Genomic DNA, 17,408 nt, shown 5'->3' on the forward strand with positions numbered 1-17,408 from the left:
TGCCCTCCTGGTGAGGGACCATCACAATGGTAGTTGGGTTTGAGCTTCCCAGTACTGAAATCCCATGGCTGGTCACCAGATGTCCTGGGGAGACAGACCTGGAACTATGCCAGGGTGTATTCTCCAGACCCTCCCTGAGTTAAACCCGAGTGATGTTCCACAGCCTGCAGGGCTATTTCTGAGAATGGAGCCCTCTGGAAAGCACTCGGGGCTGTCATTCCTACATACTTTATTCTGCTCTGGAGGCTGTAAAAAAGCACAGCACAAGAGCTGCCCCCGTACCACTGCAGGGCTGGGGAAGAGGTGGGAGCCAGCTCTGGTGGGCACGTTTGGAGAGCAAAGCTGCCTCATGTTCAGCGGATGCAGAGCTGGGCGGTGTGCGTGGGGAGTACCCTCAGTACCTTCCCGTCCTGCCCTATTCAGAGCAGCGGGTCAGTGCTGACCTCAGCCTGCCTATGAGTTTTATAGGGATCCTTTCTGGTGCATCATCTCATACTTACGATGTCTCCTACAGCAAAGAACTACAAGTTACACTGGAGGTTTTCAAGATGCGATTGGACAGGGAGGGTGCTAGATAATCTTATCTAGGTTCCCTTTCCCATGAAAGGTTGGACCAGATGGTGTTCCAAAGTCCCTTCCAACCTGGGCTGTTCTGTGATTCTGAGTGTTTTCAGTGGGCTAGGAAGGGAGGAGGAAACAAGCCTCCTCAAACAGCTTTTACTGCAGATAACATGAACAGCTCCTTGCTGTCTGTATGAGGGTGAGGGGAGCTTGTAGTTCCTGGGCCCTGGACTGGCTCCAGGGTTGTGGCTCTGTTTGCAGAGGATACTGAGACTCAAGAGAAACATCTCCCTGAGTTAGCCTGGGTCTAGCACCAAGAGCAGCAGGAGTATGTCTGGAGCTGCAGTGTGGCATGGGACAGAGTGCAGTACCCGGGGTGGGAGGTTTGAACACACAGCAGACTTCTGGAGCTTGTACAGGATCGCTGTGTCTTGCTGAGGTTTTATTTTGTATCTTCTACTCTTTGGCAGTTCTAATGGTTTAGGTCACAGAATCATGGAATGGTTTGGGCTGGAAGGGACCTTAAAGATCATCCCGTCCCACCCCCCTGCCACGGACAGGGGCACCTTCCACTAGCCCAGGTTGCCCAAAGCCCCATCCAACCTGGCCTTGAACCCTTCCAGGGAGGGAGCAGCCACAGCTTCTCTGGGCAACCTGTGCCCTCATATTAAAAAACCTCATATTAAAAAATTTCTTCCTTATGTCTAATCTAAATCTACCCTCTTTCAGTTGAAAACCATCACCCCTCATCCTATCCCCACACCCCTGATCAAGAGTCCCTCCCCCCTTTCCTGTAGCCCCTTTCAGTCCTGGGAGGCCGCTCTAAGGTCTCCCCAGAGCCTTCTCTTCTCCAGGCTGAACCCCCCCAACTCTCTCAGCCTGTCCTCACAGGGGGGTGCTCCAGCCCCCCGAGCATCTTCGTGGCCTCCTCTGGACTCTCTCCAACAGATCTATGTCCTTGTTTGTCCTGGAAAAACTTTTTTCATGTGTTTGACTGTTGGTGAAAAGTCTGAAAACGCACTGTCCCCCATGTGCGTGCACCTTCTGTTTCACTAAAGGTCAAACCAAATAATCAAAAAACCAATCCAGTGCTGACCATTACAGGTTCAGTGCCCAAAGCACAGTATGTGGTGCTCGAGTTAGATGTTGTCTTAAACAGGCATCAGCAGGTCCTCCCAGTGACAAAGTGAGAGGGGCCCCTATGGAAGGCGAGGGTGAAGGAAGGACATTACCAGCAGGAAAAGCCAAGAAGCACTGCAGAGAGAGCTGGGAGTCAGTGCCACGCACAAGTGGGCAGGGGAGTGGGAGAGACACAAGGGTTGTACTGGGGGGAAGTGGCTCTGCTGCTGCTGTTGGCCATAGCTGGCCTTTGTGAACTTGTGTCACTGTTCATGCCAGGCAAGAGCTGCTTTGCGGACATGGTCAGCCTTCCCAGCCTCAAAGCAACTGGCTGGGCTGTGTGTCTTCACAGAGAGATGAATGCTCCCCCGTTCTGGTCTCCATGCTTTCCAACCCTCTGCAATGCCCCGCTCTGTGTGTTTGCAGTTGGCTCAGTTGACTAACCTTGTTGTTCCTTCTTTCTCTCCTTCCTCCTACCCTTCCTCCCCCCACTCCTTTTCCCACCCAAATCTCTCTCCTCCACTCCCTTCTCTGCTGGTCTTAGCCGGTCCCAGCGCTGCAGCCTGTTCAGTATTCTCCAAGCTCCTGCCCCCAAGTCCTCTTGCCAGTCTCTCCACCCCAGCAGTACAACTTGGTATAAACCCCATTTCCTCTTCTGCACTGTCTCTGTTGTACTCATGTGGTGTTTGTGTTGTATGAGCTTTTGCTGATCATGTATGTTGTGGACACTGCACCCAGTGGGTTTGGGATTCATGGAGGCTCTGCACTGCAGTGGGGTCAAGGCAGTGGGATGCCTGAGACTGGGGGACCCACCAGGGTCAGGCACTGCTGGAGAGGCTGATCTTGGGAAGAGCCTGGGGAAGAGCAGGTGCCACGCCCAGAGCTCCGCCAGATAGCGACACTTGTGCCCAGCACTGGGGTCCGGGGGCCGTGGCTGCCCTGTGGTCTCAGTCAGCCCCCGTGTTGTCTCCACCAGGTCTTTTGGGAACAGCGCGCCCCATGGGACACGGCCTCTGGGCTGGGGACACCCCTGCCTATGTGGGGCCCCACATGTCACCTGTGCCCGCTGAGCATTTGGGCCCCCCCAGCAGCTCGCATGCCCCTACCCCCTGTCCTGCAGAATGCTTTTGGTCTGTGGCTCATTTCTGGGGACCCTTCTTGGGCGAGCTCCTCCACAGAGTAGGGAGAAGGGATCTGCAGTCCACTCAGCAGAGCTATGTCCTACATGCTGTCCGCCTCCGTCCTCCCCACTTATGCAGGCCGACGAACTCAGCAACCCCTTTGGGCAGATCAGCCTCAGCCGACAGGGCTCTACGGAAGCACCGGATCCTTCCTCAGCGATGTTCCAGTCATCCCTCATCTCCCAGCATCCTCAGCAGACAGGATTCATCATGGCAACCCCTGGGCAGCCCATCCCCACCTCCAACTACTCCGCCTCAGGGCACACGGCCCCCCCACAGCAGGTGCTGCAGCCCCAGGGCTACATTCAGCCTCCCCAGCAAGTAAGGACATGCGCGAGCCTGGAGGGGTTGTGCCCCTCGGCCCAAACCTGTCAGGCAAGGGGCTGCTGGGGAGCACTCCAGAGAACAGTTCCTTGACAGTGGGTCCTCTCTTTTTCTGCTGCTCATTTGTGACGGATCAATGCACAGGGGTCCAAGCTCTGGGTTGGCACGAAGCTCACAAGGCACTTATCTCGGGACCCCTCTGGCCGTTCCTGGCTCGTAGCGTTGGGGAAGGGACAGTGACCAGCTTCAGGGCTGACGCCTCTAAGCTCTCTTTGGGGTCCTGCAGGGCATTATGACCTCTAGGATTGTTCCCCTGAGCTGTGATGAGAGTTGTGCCTACTGTGCTCTTGCACTACTGTGCTGGGAAAGGCTTGGATGTGGAGGCTGGGAGGAGCGGGAAGGGGCTGCGGTTCCCTGAGGAGCTATTTCATCTGGCCAGAGCCAAAGCCCTGTTTGGTTTCCTTCGGCAGAAGCCAGGCCAGGTGAGAAAGAAAACTGGTCCTGGGGGACCAGCTTTCTTGGTCCAACTCTCTCTTGTGTTCTCATCACCATGTTTTCTTGTTTCTGATAGATTCAGGTTTCTTACTACCCTCCTGGGCAGTACCCGAACTCCAGCCAGCAATACCGATCTCTCAGTCACACAGTGGCCTACAGCTCCCAGCGCACTCAGCAGCTCCCCCAGCAGTCCCAGCAGCCTGGTAAGGGGATGTAGAAGTGGGGAGGGGGCATGTTTCCCTTTCCTGCTGCTCTTGGCTCTTAAAGATCTTCCATTCACTGTGCGGGGCCAGGCTGCTCTTCCCTGTCTCCCACTCTTTGCTGGACTTGCTGACTGTAGAGTGCCTCTTGACTGTGCAAAGGAAAGTTGAAACACAGCCTGGCTGCGAAAACTGTTTTAGTCTTTTCCCTCCTGCTCAGCGTGTAGCGTGCACTGAGGTGCTGCAAGGTGGATGTAAAGCCAGGAGCTTCCTTCGGGTGTCTTTACATCTGCCGTAAGGGAAGCCCTTTTCCCACTCTTCAGAAAGAGATGGGGGCAAAGCAGGATTTGAGCCCTCATATGCCAAGTCTCAGGCTGTCTCCTGTGGCCAGCTGGGAAGCTGCTCCATTTAAACCCTGTTTCAACAGGTTTACAGCCAATGATGTCCAACCAGCAGCAAACATACCAAGGTGTAATGGGAGTGCAGCAGGCACAGCCCCCCGGGCTCCTCAACAGCCAGAGGAACAGCATGGGGGGCCAGATGCAGAGTATGATGGGAGTGCAGCAGGCGCAGCCCCCTGGCCTTCTCGGCAGCCAGAGGAGCAGTATGGGGAGCCAGATGCAAGGCCTGATGGTCCAGTACACTCCACTGCCTTCGTACCAGGTAGGCATCGGTTGCTCTCCGATGAGGGGCTGCAGGGGAGGGGGCCTCAGCCATGTAGGCCTTGCAGGACGTTCCCCATTCCTGTGCCTGAGTGATGGAGCCAAAGGTGGAAACTTACTCGCTTTGAGAAGATGGTGCATGCTTGACAGCTTGGGGAGGGCACGTCCACATTTGAATCTGTGTGGGACATGTCTTGAGAAGGAGGACTGAGTGCAGGTGGTCCCTTCGCCATTCTGCTCACAGAAGAGCTGGGAGGAGCTGCCCTTGCCTGCACAAGATTGCTCTGGGCTGCAGCAGACAACCATCTGGCATTTTTACCTTGTATGGACCTTGCCAGTTCTCCCTGCTCCTGGTCTCTGTTACCTGACATTCCATAGGGCTGCTTCTTTCCTCCCTGTGCAGGTTCCTGTGGCCAATGAGTCCCAGAGTGTGGTCCAGCAGCCCTTCCAGCAGCCAGTGCTTGTACCAGCCAGCCAGTCTGTTCAGGGGGGACTGCAGGCTGGAGGGGTGCCCATCTACTACAGCGTCATCCCCACTGCCCAGCAGAATGGCACCAGGTAAAGCTGCTGTCTCTTGGGCCTGCCATGGGGAGGAGGGGTCCTGCTGCCCTGCTGCAAGGACACAGCGTCCTGCTGCTGCAGCTAAAGAAGGTGGCTGGGCACCACAGATGCTGCTCATCTCTTGAGCTTGCCCAGTCCTAGCTCCCACAATCAGCACTTCCTGGACACAGCTGTCCTGCAGCGCGCGGCGCTTCCCGTGCCCCTCCAGAGGCAGCTCAAGTACTGAGGGAGCTGGTGGTTGCCCACACGGATGGGAAGGCTGTTTCTCCCCATCTCCAACACCTCATCAGAGCACTCTCTGCTTCACAGCCCTTCGGTGGGGTTCCTTCAGCCACCTGGCTCTGAGCAGTATCAGATGCCACAGTCCCCATCACCCTGCAGCCCGCCACAGATGCAGCAGCAGTATTCAGGTAAGAGGGGCCAGTGGTCAGGGTCGAAACTCATTCTGCACAGATTGGATCAGGTTTTGTAGGGGCTGCAGCAAACAGAGCTGCCAATTCAGACCCAAGTCGGGCAGCTTCTGGGCAGTGGGTTAGTCTTACCCGTCCCACGGCCCGCTGGGAGTTATCAGGACATGGCACAGCGGCTTTGCTCCAGGCTGCATCTCCTTGCCACGGTGGGCAGGGTGGGAGCTGGTGGCTGGAGCTGCTGTGGGCTGCGGCCTCCCTCTGCTGGCAACGCGGCTTAGTGTCACCGGGGCAGCTCGTGGGACGAGAGGAGCATCAGGATTCCTGCATCCTGTCCCAGCTGCAGAGAAGTGAGCTGGGGCCTGGTGAATCGGTGCGAGAGCTGGAACCAGGATACTCGAGCTCTGCGCCCAGCTGTGCGCTTAGATCCTCTGCCTGAAGTTTTGCTGTGATGCTCAGAGAGGTCACCCAAGTTGCCTTCAACTTGTCCCCTCTGCTTGCATTTCTCCTGGATTAAAAGTCATCACTCTCTGATGTAAGCTGTGATATCAGAGAGGGATCCCGACCAGGTCTTGGTGGAGCCTTTTTTCCACCCACCTGGGCAGGCAGGAGTGGCGGAGGAGAGAGCACAGAGCGGGTGTTGCAGGGAAGGGTGCGGAGTTGCACAGACAGGCAGGCTGCCTCTTGTCCCACAGCAAGCAGCAGCAGCAGTGCACAGAGCCTGGGCAATATTGCTGTTGTCGTCTCTCCCCAGGGGTGTCTCCATCAGGCCCTGGCGTGGTTGTGATGCAGCTGAATGTACCCAACGGCCCCCAGGCCCCCCAGAATCCCCCTGTGGTGCAGTGGAGCCACTGTAAGTACTACAGCCTGGACCAGCGGGGGCAGAAGCCAGGAGACCTGTACAACCCAGACACCAGTGCTCAGGTATTGGGAGGACTGGGAAGAAGGCAGCTCATCTTTTGGGAGCAGCCTGGCGGGAGAGAGGACCCCAGCATCTGTGCTGTCTGGATGGGCTGGGAGATGGGGGTGGGGTCGTCCCTTGGCGGTGAGGCAGGTGTGGAACCGGTCACAAGTGCTGGGGCTGTCTAACGCTCTCCCTCCCCCAGGCCAGCACCCAGCTGAACAGCCCCATCACATCCCCCACCCAATCCCCGACGCCGTCTCCTGTCACCAACCTCAACAGTGTCTGCACGGGGCTGAGCCCCCTCCCTGTCCTCACACAGTTTCCCCGGCCCATGGGCCCAGCACAAGGTAAGGGGAAAGAGTGGGGACAGCACAGGGCTGGGTCTTCCCTGTGATTTCTTCAGACCTCTAAAACATTTGTTTCCTTTTTTGCAGGTGATGGGCGCTACTCGTTGCTGGGCCAGCCACTGCAGTATAATCTGTCAATCTGTCCCCCACCGCTGCTCCACAACCAGCCCAACTACAGTGCACACCAGGTAAGATTGGGCCAAACCCCCACCCACCCTTTCACTGTCCTGGGAGCAGAGCAAGACCACCCCTCTCCCATCCCCCTGGACAACCCTCCTCTGGGCAGTTAAGAAGTGAGTCTCACACCAGGCCCTGTGCTTGGACACTCCTTGATGAGGTGGCAGACTGCCTGCCATCCGTCCGGCTGAGCTGCCATTGTAAATGGATTTCCCTAGAGCCTGGCACTGGGCTAAAATTTCATCCTGCTCCCAGCTTTGCCCAGAAGCTGTGTCAGCCCCAAGTCCTTTGATTGATTGTCTGGAACCATGGCTGTGCCTTGATCTCATCTAACTTACCCAAGCATGGTGTCACCCTAAAGGTGCCAGGGGGTGCAAGGTTCAGCCAGCTGTCTTCATTCCCTTTCACAGCCATGGCCTAGTCCAGTCTGGTCTTGCCCCCTACTCCCAGGATGCTCTGTGGGCACAGCGTCTCCTCCAGTGACACACTACCGTTTTTATTCTTTAAGGGGCAGACTGGAATGAAACACGGAAACCGGAGCAAGAGACAGGCCCTCAAGTCAGCATCCACTGACCTTGGGACAAGTGATGTAGGCAAGTGACCCCCTTTGCCCTTTGACTAGTCCCCACTGCATGGGCATAGCTGGCAGTGGCAGAGGCTTCAAACGCCACCTCTGCCCACACCAGTATCCCACAGAACCCACTGCTGGAGGTGGTTGTGGAAAGCAGTTGCTGCCTGCCACTGACTCCCCTACACACACAGACACGCACCCCCCGCAGCCCACGTGAGGCCTGACTGGGGCCGGGGGTTGCAGCAGAGCCAGTCCCAGGCAGCTGTGCCCATCAGGACGGGGGAGGACAGGGGTTGTTCACGAACACTGCCTGCACTGAGCAAAGCTTTTGAGGAAGAGTGGGGAGAAATTGGAGAGTCAGTGATGAGCACCAGGACACCTGGGCCCTATTCCTGCTTCTGTGAAGGTTGAAATGATGGAGCGGGTGGAACGGGCAGAACTCCTGGGATTTTATTCCTTTTTGTCAGCAGAAAGTGAGTGTCCAGACGCCTGCGGTCTTGTTCCCACCATTGCCTCCCCAAGTGACTCTTCCCTCTCATGTTTCCATTTCCCAGTGGGGCTAGGAGCTGCAGAGCCCACATCTTTGTAGAGAGAGGGCTTTGGGATCTTCCAGGGGTGGCTGTGAGGGCTGAAATCCCCAGTGGATCATTTCTCTCCAAAGGGGAAAGGACTCCCTGTTCCTCACCCTGGGAGGTCTCCACTTGGTCATCGGGGAGGGAAGGAGAGGCACATGCAATTACGAGACTTGCTAGTTGGGCATGAGCCAGACAGCTTGGAAGGAAGGCAGTCTTCACTGCCTCTCTGGAGGCTTCAGACTTGTCCCCCTTGTCACCTCCATGTCACCCCCACCAACAGCAGCTGGTTGCAGGGGGCCCTTTAAGAGCTGCGTGATGGAGAGCTGCCCCCCTCCCTGTGGCTGGCATGTTCATGACATGCCACGTTAATATTAGCAAAGAATCCTTTCAGCCAGCCCCTCCGCTAAGCCCAAAATCCAGGGCTGGAGCCAGGAGCAGCAGAAGTGTTTGGGTACCACAGAGCGCGGGCAAAGAGGTTGGCATGACACTGGGCTGGGCATACAAGGGGATCCTCCCCTTGGGTGAAGCACACAAGGCAGCATCACATTCAGGTTCCGCACATGTCAACATCTTTCTCCTTTCCAGGGACAGAGGGCAGGAGAACTGGGTTAGCTCCCAGTCCTGGTACCCGAGGATCAGGATAGGAAGACGGGCAGAGCACCTGGGACAGCCCTAACTGAAAAGCCAAGCCCAGCCAAAGGAAGCAGGGAGGACTTGGTGTTGCTGGAGCCCTGGGCAAATGGGAAATGCCGGTGTCCTCTTGACGCAGGCCACGTGGGGACCAGGATGTGGGCATCAGAAAGGGCCAGGATGTGGGACTGTAGGGAGCAGAATGGTAGAGGCAGTTTTGAGGGGGAAGAAGTGACTGGCTTAAAAAAATACATTCCTAATGTGGGGGCAGCTTAGCAAAGCACTGCTTTTATGGGCAAAGTAGAGGTGACTGCTCCGACCCCAGAGCTGCTGAGGAGCGCACGCGTCAGCTCTCACTGGGCTGTTGCCACCCAGGAGTCTGCTGCTGCTGAGAAGTGCTGTCTTTTCCACTGCAGTGCTGGGCCGGGTGCTGGAGGTGACAGACCTGCCCGAGGGCATCACGCGGACAGAGGCTGACAAGCTCTTCACCCAGCTCGCCATGGCTGGTGCCAAAATCCAGTGGCTGAAAGAGACTCAGGGGCGCCGCGGAGATGGAGGCGGTGGGGACAACAACGGGACTCCAGAGAACGGCAGGCACAGTGACCTCGCTGCCTTATACACCATCGTGGCCGTGTTCCCCAGCCCGCTGGCTGCCCAGAATGCCTCCCTCCGCCTCAACAACTCCCTCAGCCGCTTCAAGCTGCGTGTGGCCAAAAAGAACTACGACTTGCGGGTGCTGGAGCGTGCCAGCTCACAGTAGGGCTCACGCATGGGCACAGAGCACACTGGACTGCGGGCACTTCCCTCTGCCTTCTCTTTTCCTTTCTGCCCTCCCTTCCTCTCGCCTTCCTTCCTGGATATATTTATATGGACATAATTAAGAGACAAGAAATTGATTTTTTTTTTATTATTATTATTTTTGGAGTGATGCCCGTGCCCGCCCACCTTACCCTGTGTATATTGTTTTGTTAAGCACTGTGTTGAACCGCACATACAGGTGTTGATTGGTATGTTCACTGCACATTTTATTTAATCTGATTATTATTTGGGGGGTATTTTTGGTTTTATTTTATTTGGGGGGTTGTTTTTAAATATAAAAAGAAAACTTGTCCATCACTTTAATGCTGCTTTCCCATTCTCTGCCAGTACCAGTGCTAGGGGCTGCTGTCTGTGCTGCCTCTTCATGGTGAGATGACAGCCAGGGAGCAGAAGGGGCACTCACAGGAGGATGCGTTCCTGCCCAGGTCCTGCCCCACGCTTGGCACGTACAAGGGCTGCGAGCCCATGGCTTGCCAAGCCTGGGACCCGAGACTCAGAGAGGAGCACTGAGCACTTTGACCTGGGGCTTGTCCCCCCATCAGATATTCATAACCTCTTTTTCCAGCTGCTGGCCCCATGCAAGAATGGGGGCGTGGGGTGTTCCCAGATGTATCCCCTGCCAGGAAGCAGCATACTCCTCCTGATGAGAGGGGAGCAGCCCTTGAGCTGACAGGTGCAGGTATCCCTGTGTCCTCCTGCCCTGCAGGTGCCGGAGTTGGGCTGGCACCACCCTCACCATGGCATTGCACACAGCAGCTGGAGCCTCTTGGCAGCATCTGGATGTTACTTCCGAGAGCAGGTGCAAGCAGAGAGGTGAGAGCTGCGTGGAAGGGGTGGACTCCAACCCCAGGCTTGGTGCAAACTGGTGCCCCACTGCCAACCACAGCCTGGCAGGGATGTAGGTGCAGGGACTGGCACTGGGGTGCCTGTCCAGCTCCAGGGACGTGGCACCCACTGCAGGGCAGCATGACAGCAGCGGGGTCCCCAGCTCTCTCCTCCGTGGCAGCTCTGTCTCAGTGGAGAGTGGACCAGCAGGATTTGCTGCCAAAGGGTATGGGGCAGCCACGAGAGCTGCCCCATGAGAGACCCCACTGCTGCCACCCTTTCCTTTTCCCCTCCCAGCTGCAGGGGCCTCAACTGCAAGAGCAAATGAGACATCAAGACTGGAGCTCTTGGTGTGCCCCGCTCTGCTGCTGCCCCATGCCAGGGGGTGGGTGGGCCTCTGGCACGCCCAGCAACCCACTAACGCAAATAGCCAGTGGCTCCTCTCCGCCCCGCTCCCCTCCTGGCTCACGCATGGGCTCCAATTTCTCAGCGTCAGCCTCCGCCAGCGCTCAGCTGTCGGTTCCCCTCTGGCCTGTCACTCCCGCTCTCCACGGGACTGGGGCAGCTGCCCCCCTCCCTGCGCACCCGGCACGGAGGGCTGGGGGCTCCGCAGGCAACGGGGCCCCAGCATCGGCCACGCTTTGTGGGGTTTTTCATCGCAGGACGAGAGCTCCAAACACAGTGTAAGTGTGTTTCCGTGTGCCGCTCCCCCTCGTTGTGGCCACTGACCCCTGCGGGCCCCTGCTCCACGCATGGGGCTGCAAGACCCCAGGGCTCTTTGCCTCTGCAGCACCCCTTGCCCCAGGACTCCCCAGCCCCCATCACCGTCTCCCTGATGGTCACCCTGGCTGGTTTCCACGGGGGCATGGGGGGACCTTGTGTTAGGCATCACCAAAAGTATTGATGTCTGGCTGGAAGGACTGTGGGGATGGTTGACAGTCAAAGGTGGAATCGGGCATGTTTTGGGGGATGCAGGAGCAGATCCTGCCCCCATGGCAGCACGGGGCTTCTGTGGAGAAGCAAGCAGGGCTGTGCGGTGATGCCAGACAGCATCAAAGGCATGCTTGTCCTAGGGGGCCGTGAGTGGCACCATTAGCAGTGTAATTGTGGGATGAAGATGTCTAGACGGAGATGGACACATGTAGGTAGCCCAGGGTCTGGCCCACAGCGCTTGGCACCGTGTCCACCAAGGAAGCAGCAGTGCTGTGCACGCTGGGCTGGGAGCCTGCTGCTCTCCAGCCCATGCAGCGGGGCCCAGCAGGTACCCCAGGGCCCTGGGACTGGCCCTTGCTGGCGCAGGACCCGCAGGCAGGGGGGGCAGGAGGTGCTGCTGCTGGGGCAGAGGGAGGCACTGGCTTGGAAGATGCTTCCCATCCAGCAAGGTCTGGTGGTTCCTGCCTCCACCTGCAGTGCAAACAGCCCCAGCCAATATGGTATCTCTCTTTTCGCCTTATAGCATGACAGAGAAGGAAGTGCCAGAGCCACCAGCTTCACCTGCTTCAGGTGGGAAACCCAAGAGCCGGGTAAGTGGGTGCCCACAGGGCAGCTTGGGTGGGTGGGGGAAGCCGCCTTTCTAGCATCGTCTCTGCCCCAGCCCCAGGAGTCTTTGTGGGGCCAGGGATGCCTGGTGGGATCCTGATCTAGCAGGGCAGTGGGTGGCCATTTCCCAGTTTGGCTCTTCCCCAGAGTGCCCACATCCACATGGTGCTCAGGAGCCAGTTTGTCCTTTTGTGGGGACCTCACAGGGCCAGGAGAAGGGTCCCTGTCCTCACAGCATTTCTGTCCCAGGATGCCTGGGGTCTCCTCCCACTTGGGGAAGAAGGAGTCTCCAGATCAGAGCAAAGAGACGGGGAGCTAGGCACCAGCTTGCCTGCCTCACCCCACACGCCTGCCATGTGCAATGCATCCTCTCCTGCCCCAGCAGCTACAGAAGCTGAAGCAACTTTTCCAGCGAAAGCCAAAGGAGGAGACAGTGCCAGAGCCGCAGCCCAACGGGGAGCTGGTCAGCCCCTCAGGGGGACCCATCTACTACATCTATGAGGAGGAGGAAGAGGAGGAAGAGGAGGAGGAACCTGAGCCCCCTCCAGAGCCCCAGAAACTCGTCAATGACAAACCCCACAAGTTCAAAGATCATTACTTCAAAAAGCCCAAGTTTTGTGACGTTTGTGCGCGCATGATTGTCCGTGAGTCCTGAGGGGGCTGGGGCTGGGGGCCGTGGTCAGGACGAGGGCTGGGGGCCAAGGCTGGTGAGGGCTCCCGCCCAGGCGTCCCCACAGCTGCAGTGTCACATTGCCTCTCCTTTCCACCCCTCTGCCCCCGCCCCCGCTAGTCAACAACAAATTTGGCCTGAGGTGCAAGAACTGCAAAACCAACATCCACCACCACTGCCAGTCCTACGTGGAGATGCAGCGCTGCTTCGGCAAAATCGTGAGTGTTCCCACCAGCCCTGGGCGTGGGGCAGCCCCTCGCAGGGGACGGCCAGCTCGGTCCCTGCGGGCATGACCCAGGCGCCAGGGCCCACCTCTCCTCCCAATGCCGAGGGGTGGGCCCAGCATCACACCCTGCTGGGTGCTGACCCTCTGGGTGCCCAGCATCCACCCGCTCCCCCGTTCAGCTCTCACGGGAGGGGGTGCTGGTTGATGCTCAGACCTCTTTCCTTCCAGCCCCCAGGGTTTCGCCGGGCGTACAGCTCACCCCTCTACAGTGACCAGCAATACGCCTGCGCCAAGGAGCTGCTCTGTAAGTACTGTCCCCACTGCCCCATCTCCTCGCGTCCTGTAGCTGAACCACTCTCACCGTCCCTGTGTCCCAGCAGCAGCCAACAGGAGCGACCCCGTGTTTGAGACCCTACGGACGGGCGTCATTATGGCCAACAAGGAGCGCAAGAAAGGGCAGGATGACAAGAAAAATGTGAGTGTGGGCTCGGCCTGTCTCTCCAAATGCCCAAGGGGTCCTGGCACCACAGCCTGCACCCCATTGCCACCCCCACCCCCTGATAGCTCTCTGCCTTGCAGCCTTTGGCTGCTATGATGGATGAGGAGCCAGAGGTCACAAAGCCAGAAGGCGGCAAAACCGAGGGTGGTGAGTGCTGCGACTGCAGCAGGCTGGCTGCACGGGGTGGGGGCAAGGAACTGGGGAGGGCCAAGGAACTGGGGAGGGCCAAGGAACGGGGGGGGTGAGCTCCAGCCACAGGCACAGGGCAGGGAGGGAGACTGTATTTGGGAGGCCCACTGGGGTGGGTTTTACCCTGCAGAAAGGGAGTCTTCAGGTCTCCACCCTGGGGTACTGTCTGCTTCCCCTCGTTGACCTGGGCACAAGAAATCCTTGGGAGGAGGCTGGTTCCTGGGCCAGGAGGCAGGACCAGAAGAGATGTAACTGTACTCCTCCCATTTCCAGGCACCTCTGAAGGGGACAAGAAGATGGAGAAGAGCCCAACAGATGACAAGGTAGCCGTCATCCTCACCCTACACCCCAAAGGCCCCTGGGCTTGGAGCAGCGTGGGCAGAGGCTGTAGGGATCTCCCTGCTGGGCTCCCCAGGGCTGTCCTCAGCCTCTCTGGGGCCCCGAACCCCTCTTTCCTCCTCCCCCAGAAGCCACAGCCAGGGATTCGTGGTGGCTATCTGCAGTCCCACTACTTTGTGGCACTTTATCGCTTCAAAGCCCTGGAGAAAGATGACCTGGATTTCCCGTAAGTTCCCAGCCACATAGTGGGCCCAGGGGTGACGAGGGGAGGGACATGGGGTGCCCAGTGGGGAGGGGGAGAAGTCTTCACCTCAGCAATGAGGCTCCACAGCCAGGAGGGGTCTGTGAATGAATGAATGAGGGCAGAAATCAGAGCTGTGCTGGCCGTGGTTTGGGTTTTATGGCTTTTCTGCCAGCCCCAACGGGCTACACATCAAGCAGGGGCCCTGGCTCCCGCTGGGCCAGCTCTCCCAGCTCCCAGGTTTTGGGCACAAGCCTCATTTCCAAGGCTGCTGGTTTGTCTTGATGTGGTTCCACTGATTTCTTGCACCCCAGACTTGAGGCTCATGTAGAGGACCTGTCTGTTCCTGTGCGTGTTCCTTGACCTCCCCTGACACAGGGCGCTGGGAGCTGGTGCTGTGGGAAGAGCAATTTTCACTGCCAACCTCAGGGTCTCCCATGGCAGGGGGTCCCTGCCCCCTCCTCACACTGAGCCCTTCCTTCCCTTCGCAGGCCAGGGGAGAAGATCACGGTAGTCGATGACTCCAACGAGGAGTGGTGGCGGGTAAGGCTGGTGTGCTACAAGCACAGAGGGGAGAGATGCAGAGCTTAAAGCAAAGGGTGAGGTCAGCTGGGAGTGAAACTGCACTCTAAGGGGGGGACAAAGCCCCTTAAACCTGCTGTGCCCTCATGCCAACCCACAGCCTGCAGGCTGGTTGTCACAGGGGAATTGGGGGTCATACAGATTGGCTCCAACCCCCCCCTCGCACCCATCCGCTGACCTTTTTCAGGGGAAGATCGGTGAAAAAATTGGCTACTTCCCTCCAAACTTCATCATCCGGGTGCGGGCAGGCGAGCGGGTGCACAAGGTGACACGCTCCTTTGTGGGCAACCGGGAGATTGGGCAGATCACACTCAAGAAGGATCAGGTGAGGTGGGACCCAGGTGGTCACAGCCCGCGGCCGTGCCCCGGCCTGTGTTACTGTCCCCACGCCGCCCACCCCCAGCCCCTTCGACAAAACCCGCCCTGCCCAGGCAACCCCCCCTCTCCCTGGGGGTTGCCACCTTCCCCCTCCCCTGCTCGGTGGGGCCCGGGAGTCTCACCCGCACCCCTCTCGCCCCCAGATCGTGGTGCAGAAGGGCGAGGAGGTGAATGGGTACGTGAAAGTCTACACCGGCCGCAAAGTGGGGCTCTTCCCCGTGGACTTCCTGCAGGAGATCTGAACCGGGCAGTGTCCCGGGGACCCCCGCGGGGGGGCGGAGGGGCCCTGGCTGCAGGGACCTGCCGGAGCCGGGCGGGGGTGGGGACGGGGGTGCCAGGCACTCCCGTCCCTGACGCCCGCAGCAATGGAGTCTCCGGTGGGGGCCCTCTCCACCAAGACCGGAGCAGGCCGGGGGTGTGGGAGGTGCCTCTTGGGCTGTTTCCCCAGTGGGGTTTTTGGTGCCTTCAGAGACAGGGGGTGCGAGGAGGGGGCACCCCCAGACTCGCTTTGGAGGCCACCCAGCCCCCCCTGCCTGAAGTGGTGGGTGCTGGGTGCCCTGGGGGTGTCGGGGCCGTCCTGTCCCGCCGCTCCGGGCTGTGTGATCCTGTGGTTTGGCAATACACGTCTGCTCCCCCCCCCCCCCGCCGAGCTCTCCCTGGTTTGGATTTCCTGGGGGGGTGGGGGGTCGCTGCCGCGCTGCCGGTGGTGCCGGTACAACCCCCACCCCAAGGCTGCTCCGAGCGGCCGCGGGAGCCCCCCCCCCGGCCCCCACCCCCGGCGCAAGGGCCCGGCCGCTGGCGCGGGGCCCGGCGGGGCCCGAATAGGGGCGGCGGGCGACAGGTGACGGAGCCGGGGCAGGACGAGCCCTTGGACGGAGCCGCGCCAGGAACAGGTGCCCGGGCGGGGGCGGCCCGTGACGTCCCGGAGCCGTGACGCCGGCGGTAACCACGGCGACGGGGGCCGGTACCGCGCGCCGCCCGTTGCCATGGCGACAGGCAGCCGTGGGACGGCGCGGGCCGGGGCCGGGGGCTGCGGGAGGGCGCGGGCGGCCGGGCGGGGGCGCTGCTGACGCGCCGGGCGGCTTCCCCGTATGCAAAGATATGCAAAGAATATGCAGATATATGCAAATGAACCGCCGGCGCGGGGGAGGCCGCGGCGACCCCGGGACGGCGGCTCGCGGGGCCGCCCCCCCTCGCCTACCCCAGCGCCGGCCGCTGGCCCCGTCCCTGCCGCCTCCATCAACATTCATCGCTGCCAGGGTGGGGAGGGGAGGGGAGGGGAGGGGAGGGGAGGGGAGGGGAGGGGAGGGGAGCGGGGTCCCAAGGGCAAAGCAGCCCCCCCAAGTCCAGCCCCCCCCGGGAGGGCGCTGCCGGCCCCGCAGCTCCCCCCCCCCCCGCCTGCAGAATAACCGGGAGATGGAAACGCATCGAGGGGCCGGGGCCGGGACGCGCCTCCGGGGAAGCGGGGGGGGGGGGGGGGGGGGGGGGGAGCGACGCCGGGGCGGGGGTGTGGAGGCGGCTCCGGCTGGCACCGCTGTCGGCCGAGGGGGCTGTGCCGGGGCTGCTGGGGCCCCGGAGCAGCTCCCCGGGACGCGCTGGGGAGCGGCCACCGCCTGGCCCTGCACCCCTTCCCCCCGGGGTTTGCCGCCAGCCGACGGGGGAGTTGGTGGCCCTCGGCCCCAGCCACCGGCTGGTCTTGACCCGCCCGGCGTAGCAGAGGGGGGCGCAGGGGGGCACGGGGCGCAGGTGCCTTGTCTCCGCACCGGGGGTGTCCCCCCCCCGGTCCCAGCATCTCAAGCACCAGCTGGGAGATGAGCGGCGCTGGGGCAGCAGAGAATAACGGCAACGGGGGAGTGAGGGACCGGGGGGGGGGGGGGGGGGGGGGGGGGGTGATACGCAGCTCCCGGGACTGTTTCCTCCCTGCTCGCTCATGTCCCTGCTTCCTGTCAGACAGCTTTTAAATGCCGAACCATTAAAATTTTCCACCTCATTTGCAGCTCCTCATATGGTTAATTTTACTGGGACTGTCTATTTATTTATTTGCAGAGCCCTGCGGGGGGCGGGGGGAAGGGGGCTGGAAGCTGATTTGCTGCATCTGAGAAGTAGGGAGGGGAAGGGGGGAACCACCCGGAGAAGGGGGGAGTGCTCCAGCTAATTTAACAGCTGAAGAGAACAACTTAATTAGAGTCATCTGGAAAATTGGGTAAAACCCGTTTCATCAGCCTCCCATCCCCAGACCCCTTCCCTGCTGGCACTCATGGCCTTCTCTGCTGCTGCACAGGATAGCACATGCTTTGGGATGGGATGGGATGGGAGTGCTGGGGCCCAGCCGTACCAAGCAGATGGCCTTCATTACATGCAGGATCTAATTGGATTGATCAGCAGTT

General features: G+C 59.8%; 2 protein-coding genes across 22 annotated transcripts in view; both read left to right on the forward strand.

The window, feature by feature from the left end:
• R3HDM2 (R3H domain containing 2) overlaps positions 1 to 9,830 on the forward strand; it is a 49,928-nt gene extending 40,098 nt beyond the window's left edge. For 14 of the 21 annotated variants that reach the window (XM_074807582.1, XM_074807584.1, XM_074807579.1 and 11 more), the window contains 11 exons: positions 2,225 to 2,314; positions 2,940 to 3,182; positions 3,757 to 3,883; positions 4,308 to 4,543; positions 4,946 to 5,100; positions 5,413 to 5,513; positions 6,265 to 6,434; positions 6,617 to 6,761; positions 6,849 to 6,949; positions 7,447 to 7,531; positions 9,131 to 9,830. In XM_074807582.1, coding sequence (XP_074663683.1) covers positions 2,225 to 2,314; positions 2,940 to 3,182; positions 3,757 to 3,883; positions 4,308 to 4,543; positions 4,946 to 5,100; positions 5,413 to 5,513; positions 6,265 to 6,434; positions 6,617 to 6,761; positions 6,849 to 6,949; positions 7,447 to 7,531; positions 9,131 to 9,474 — 1,797 coding nt within the window. In that variant the 3' untranslated portion in view covers positions 9,475 to 9,830. The remainder of the gene's footprint in view (positions 1 to 2,224; positions 2,315 to 2,939; positions 3,183 to 3,756; positions 3,884 to 4,307; positions 4,544 to 4,945; positions 5,101 to 5,412; positions 5,514 to 6,264; positions 6,435 to 6,616; positions 6,762 to 6,848; positions 6,950 to 7,446; positions 7,532 to 9,130) is intronic. The other 7 variants (XM_074807569.1, XM_074807571.1, XM_074807575.1 and 4 more) reach the window with 3 other exon arrangements.
• Positions 9,831 to 10,136: 306 nt separating this feature from the next.
• STAC3 (SH3 and cysteine rich domain 3) lies at positions 10,137 to 15,663 on the forward strand. The gene is given in 14 exon segments (XM_074807585.1): positions 10,137 to 10,346; positions 10,656 to 10,888; positions 10,890 to 11,041; positions 11,815 to 11,881; positions 12,280 to 12,541; positions 12,688 to 12,785; positions 13,022 to 13,097; positions 13,174 to 13,268; positions 13,373 to 13,439; positions 13,755 to 13,804; positions 13,949 to 14,046; positions 14,553 to 14,604; positions 14,831 to 14,968; positions 15,165 to 15,663. Coding segments are annotated over 14 exon segments (1,563 nt in total). The 5' UTR covers positions 10,137 to 10,270; the 3' UTR covers positions 15,264 to 15,663.
• Positions 15,664 to 17,408: the final 1,745 nt, after the last annotated feature.

This window comes from Strix aluco, chromosome 27 (assembly GCF_031877795.1).
Source record: "Strix aluco isolate bStrAlu1 chromosome 27, bStrAlu1.hap1, whole genome shotgun sequence".
In the NCBI taxonomy this organism is placed as follows: Eukaryota; Metazoa; Chordata; class Aves; order Strigiformes; family Strigidae; genus Strix; species Strix aluco.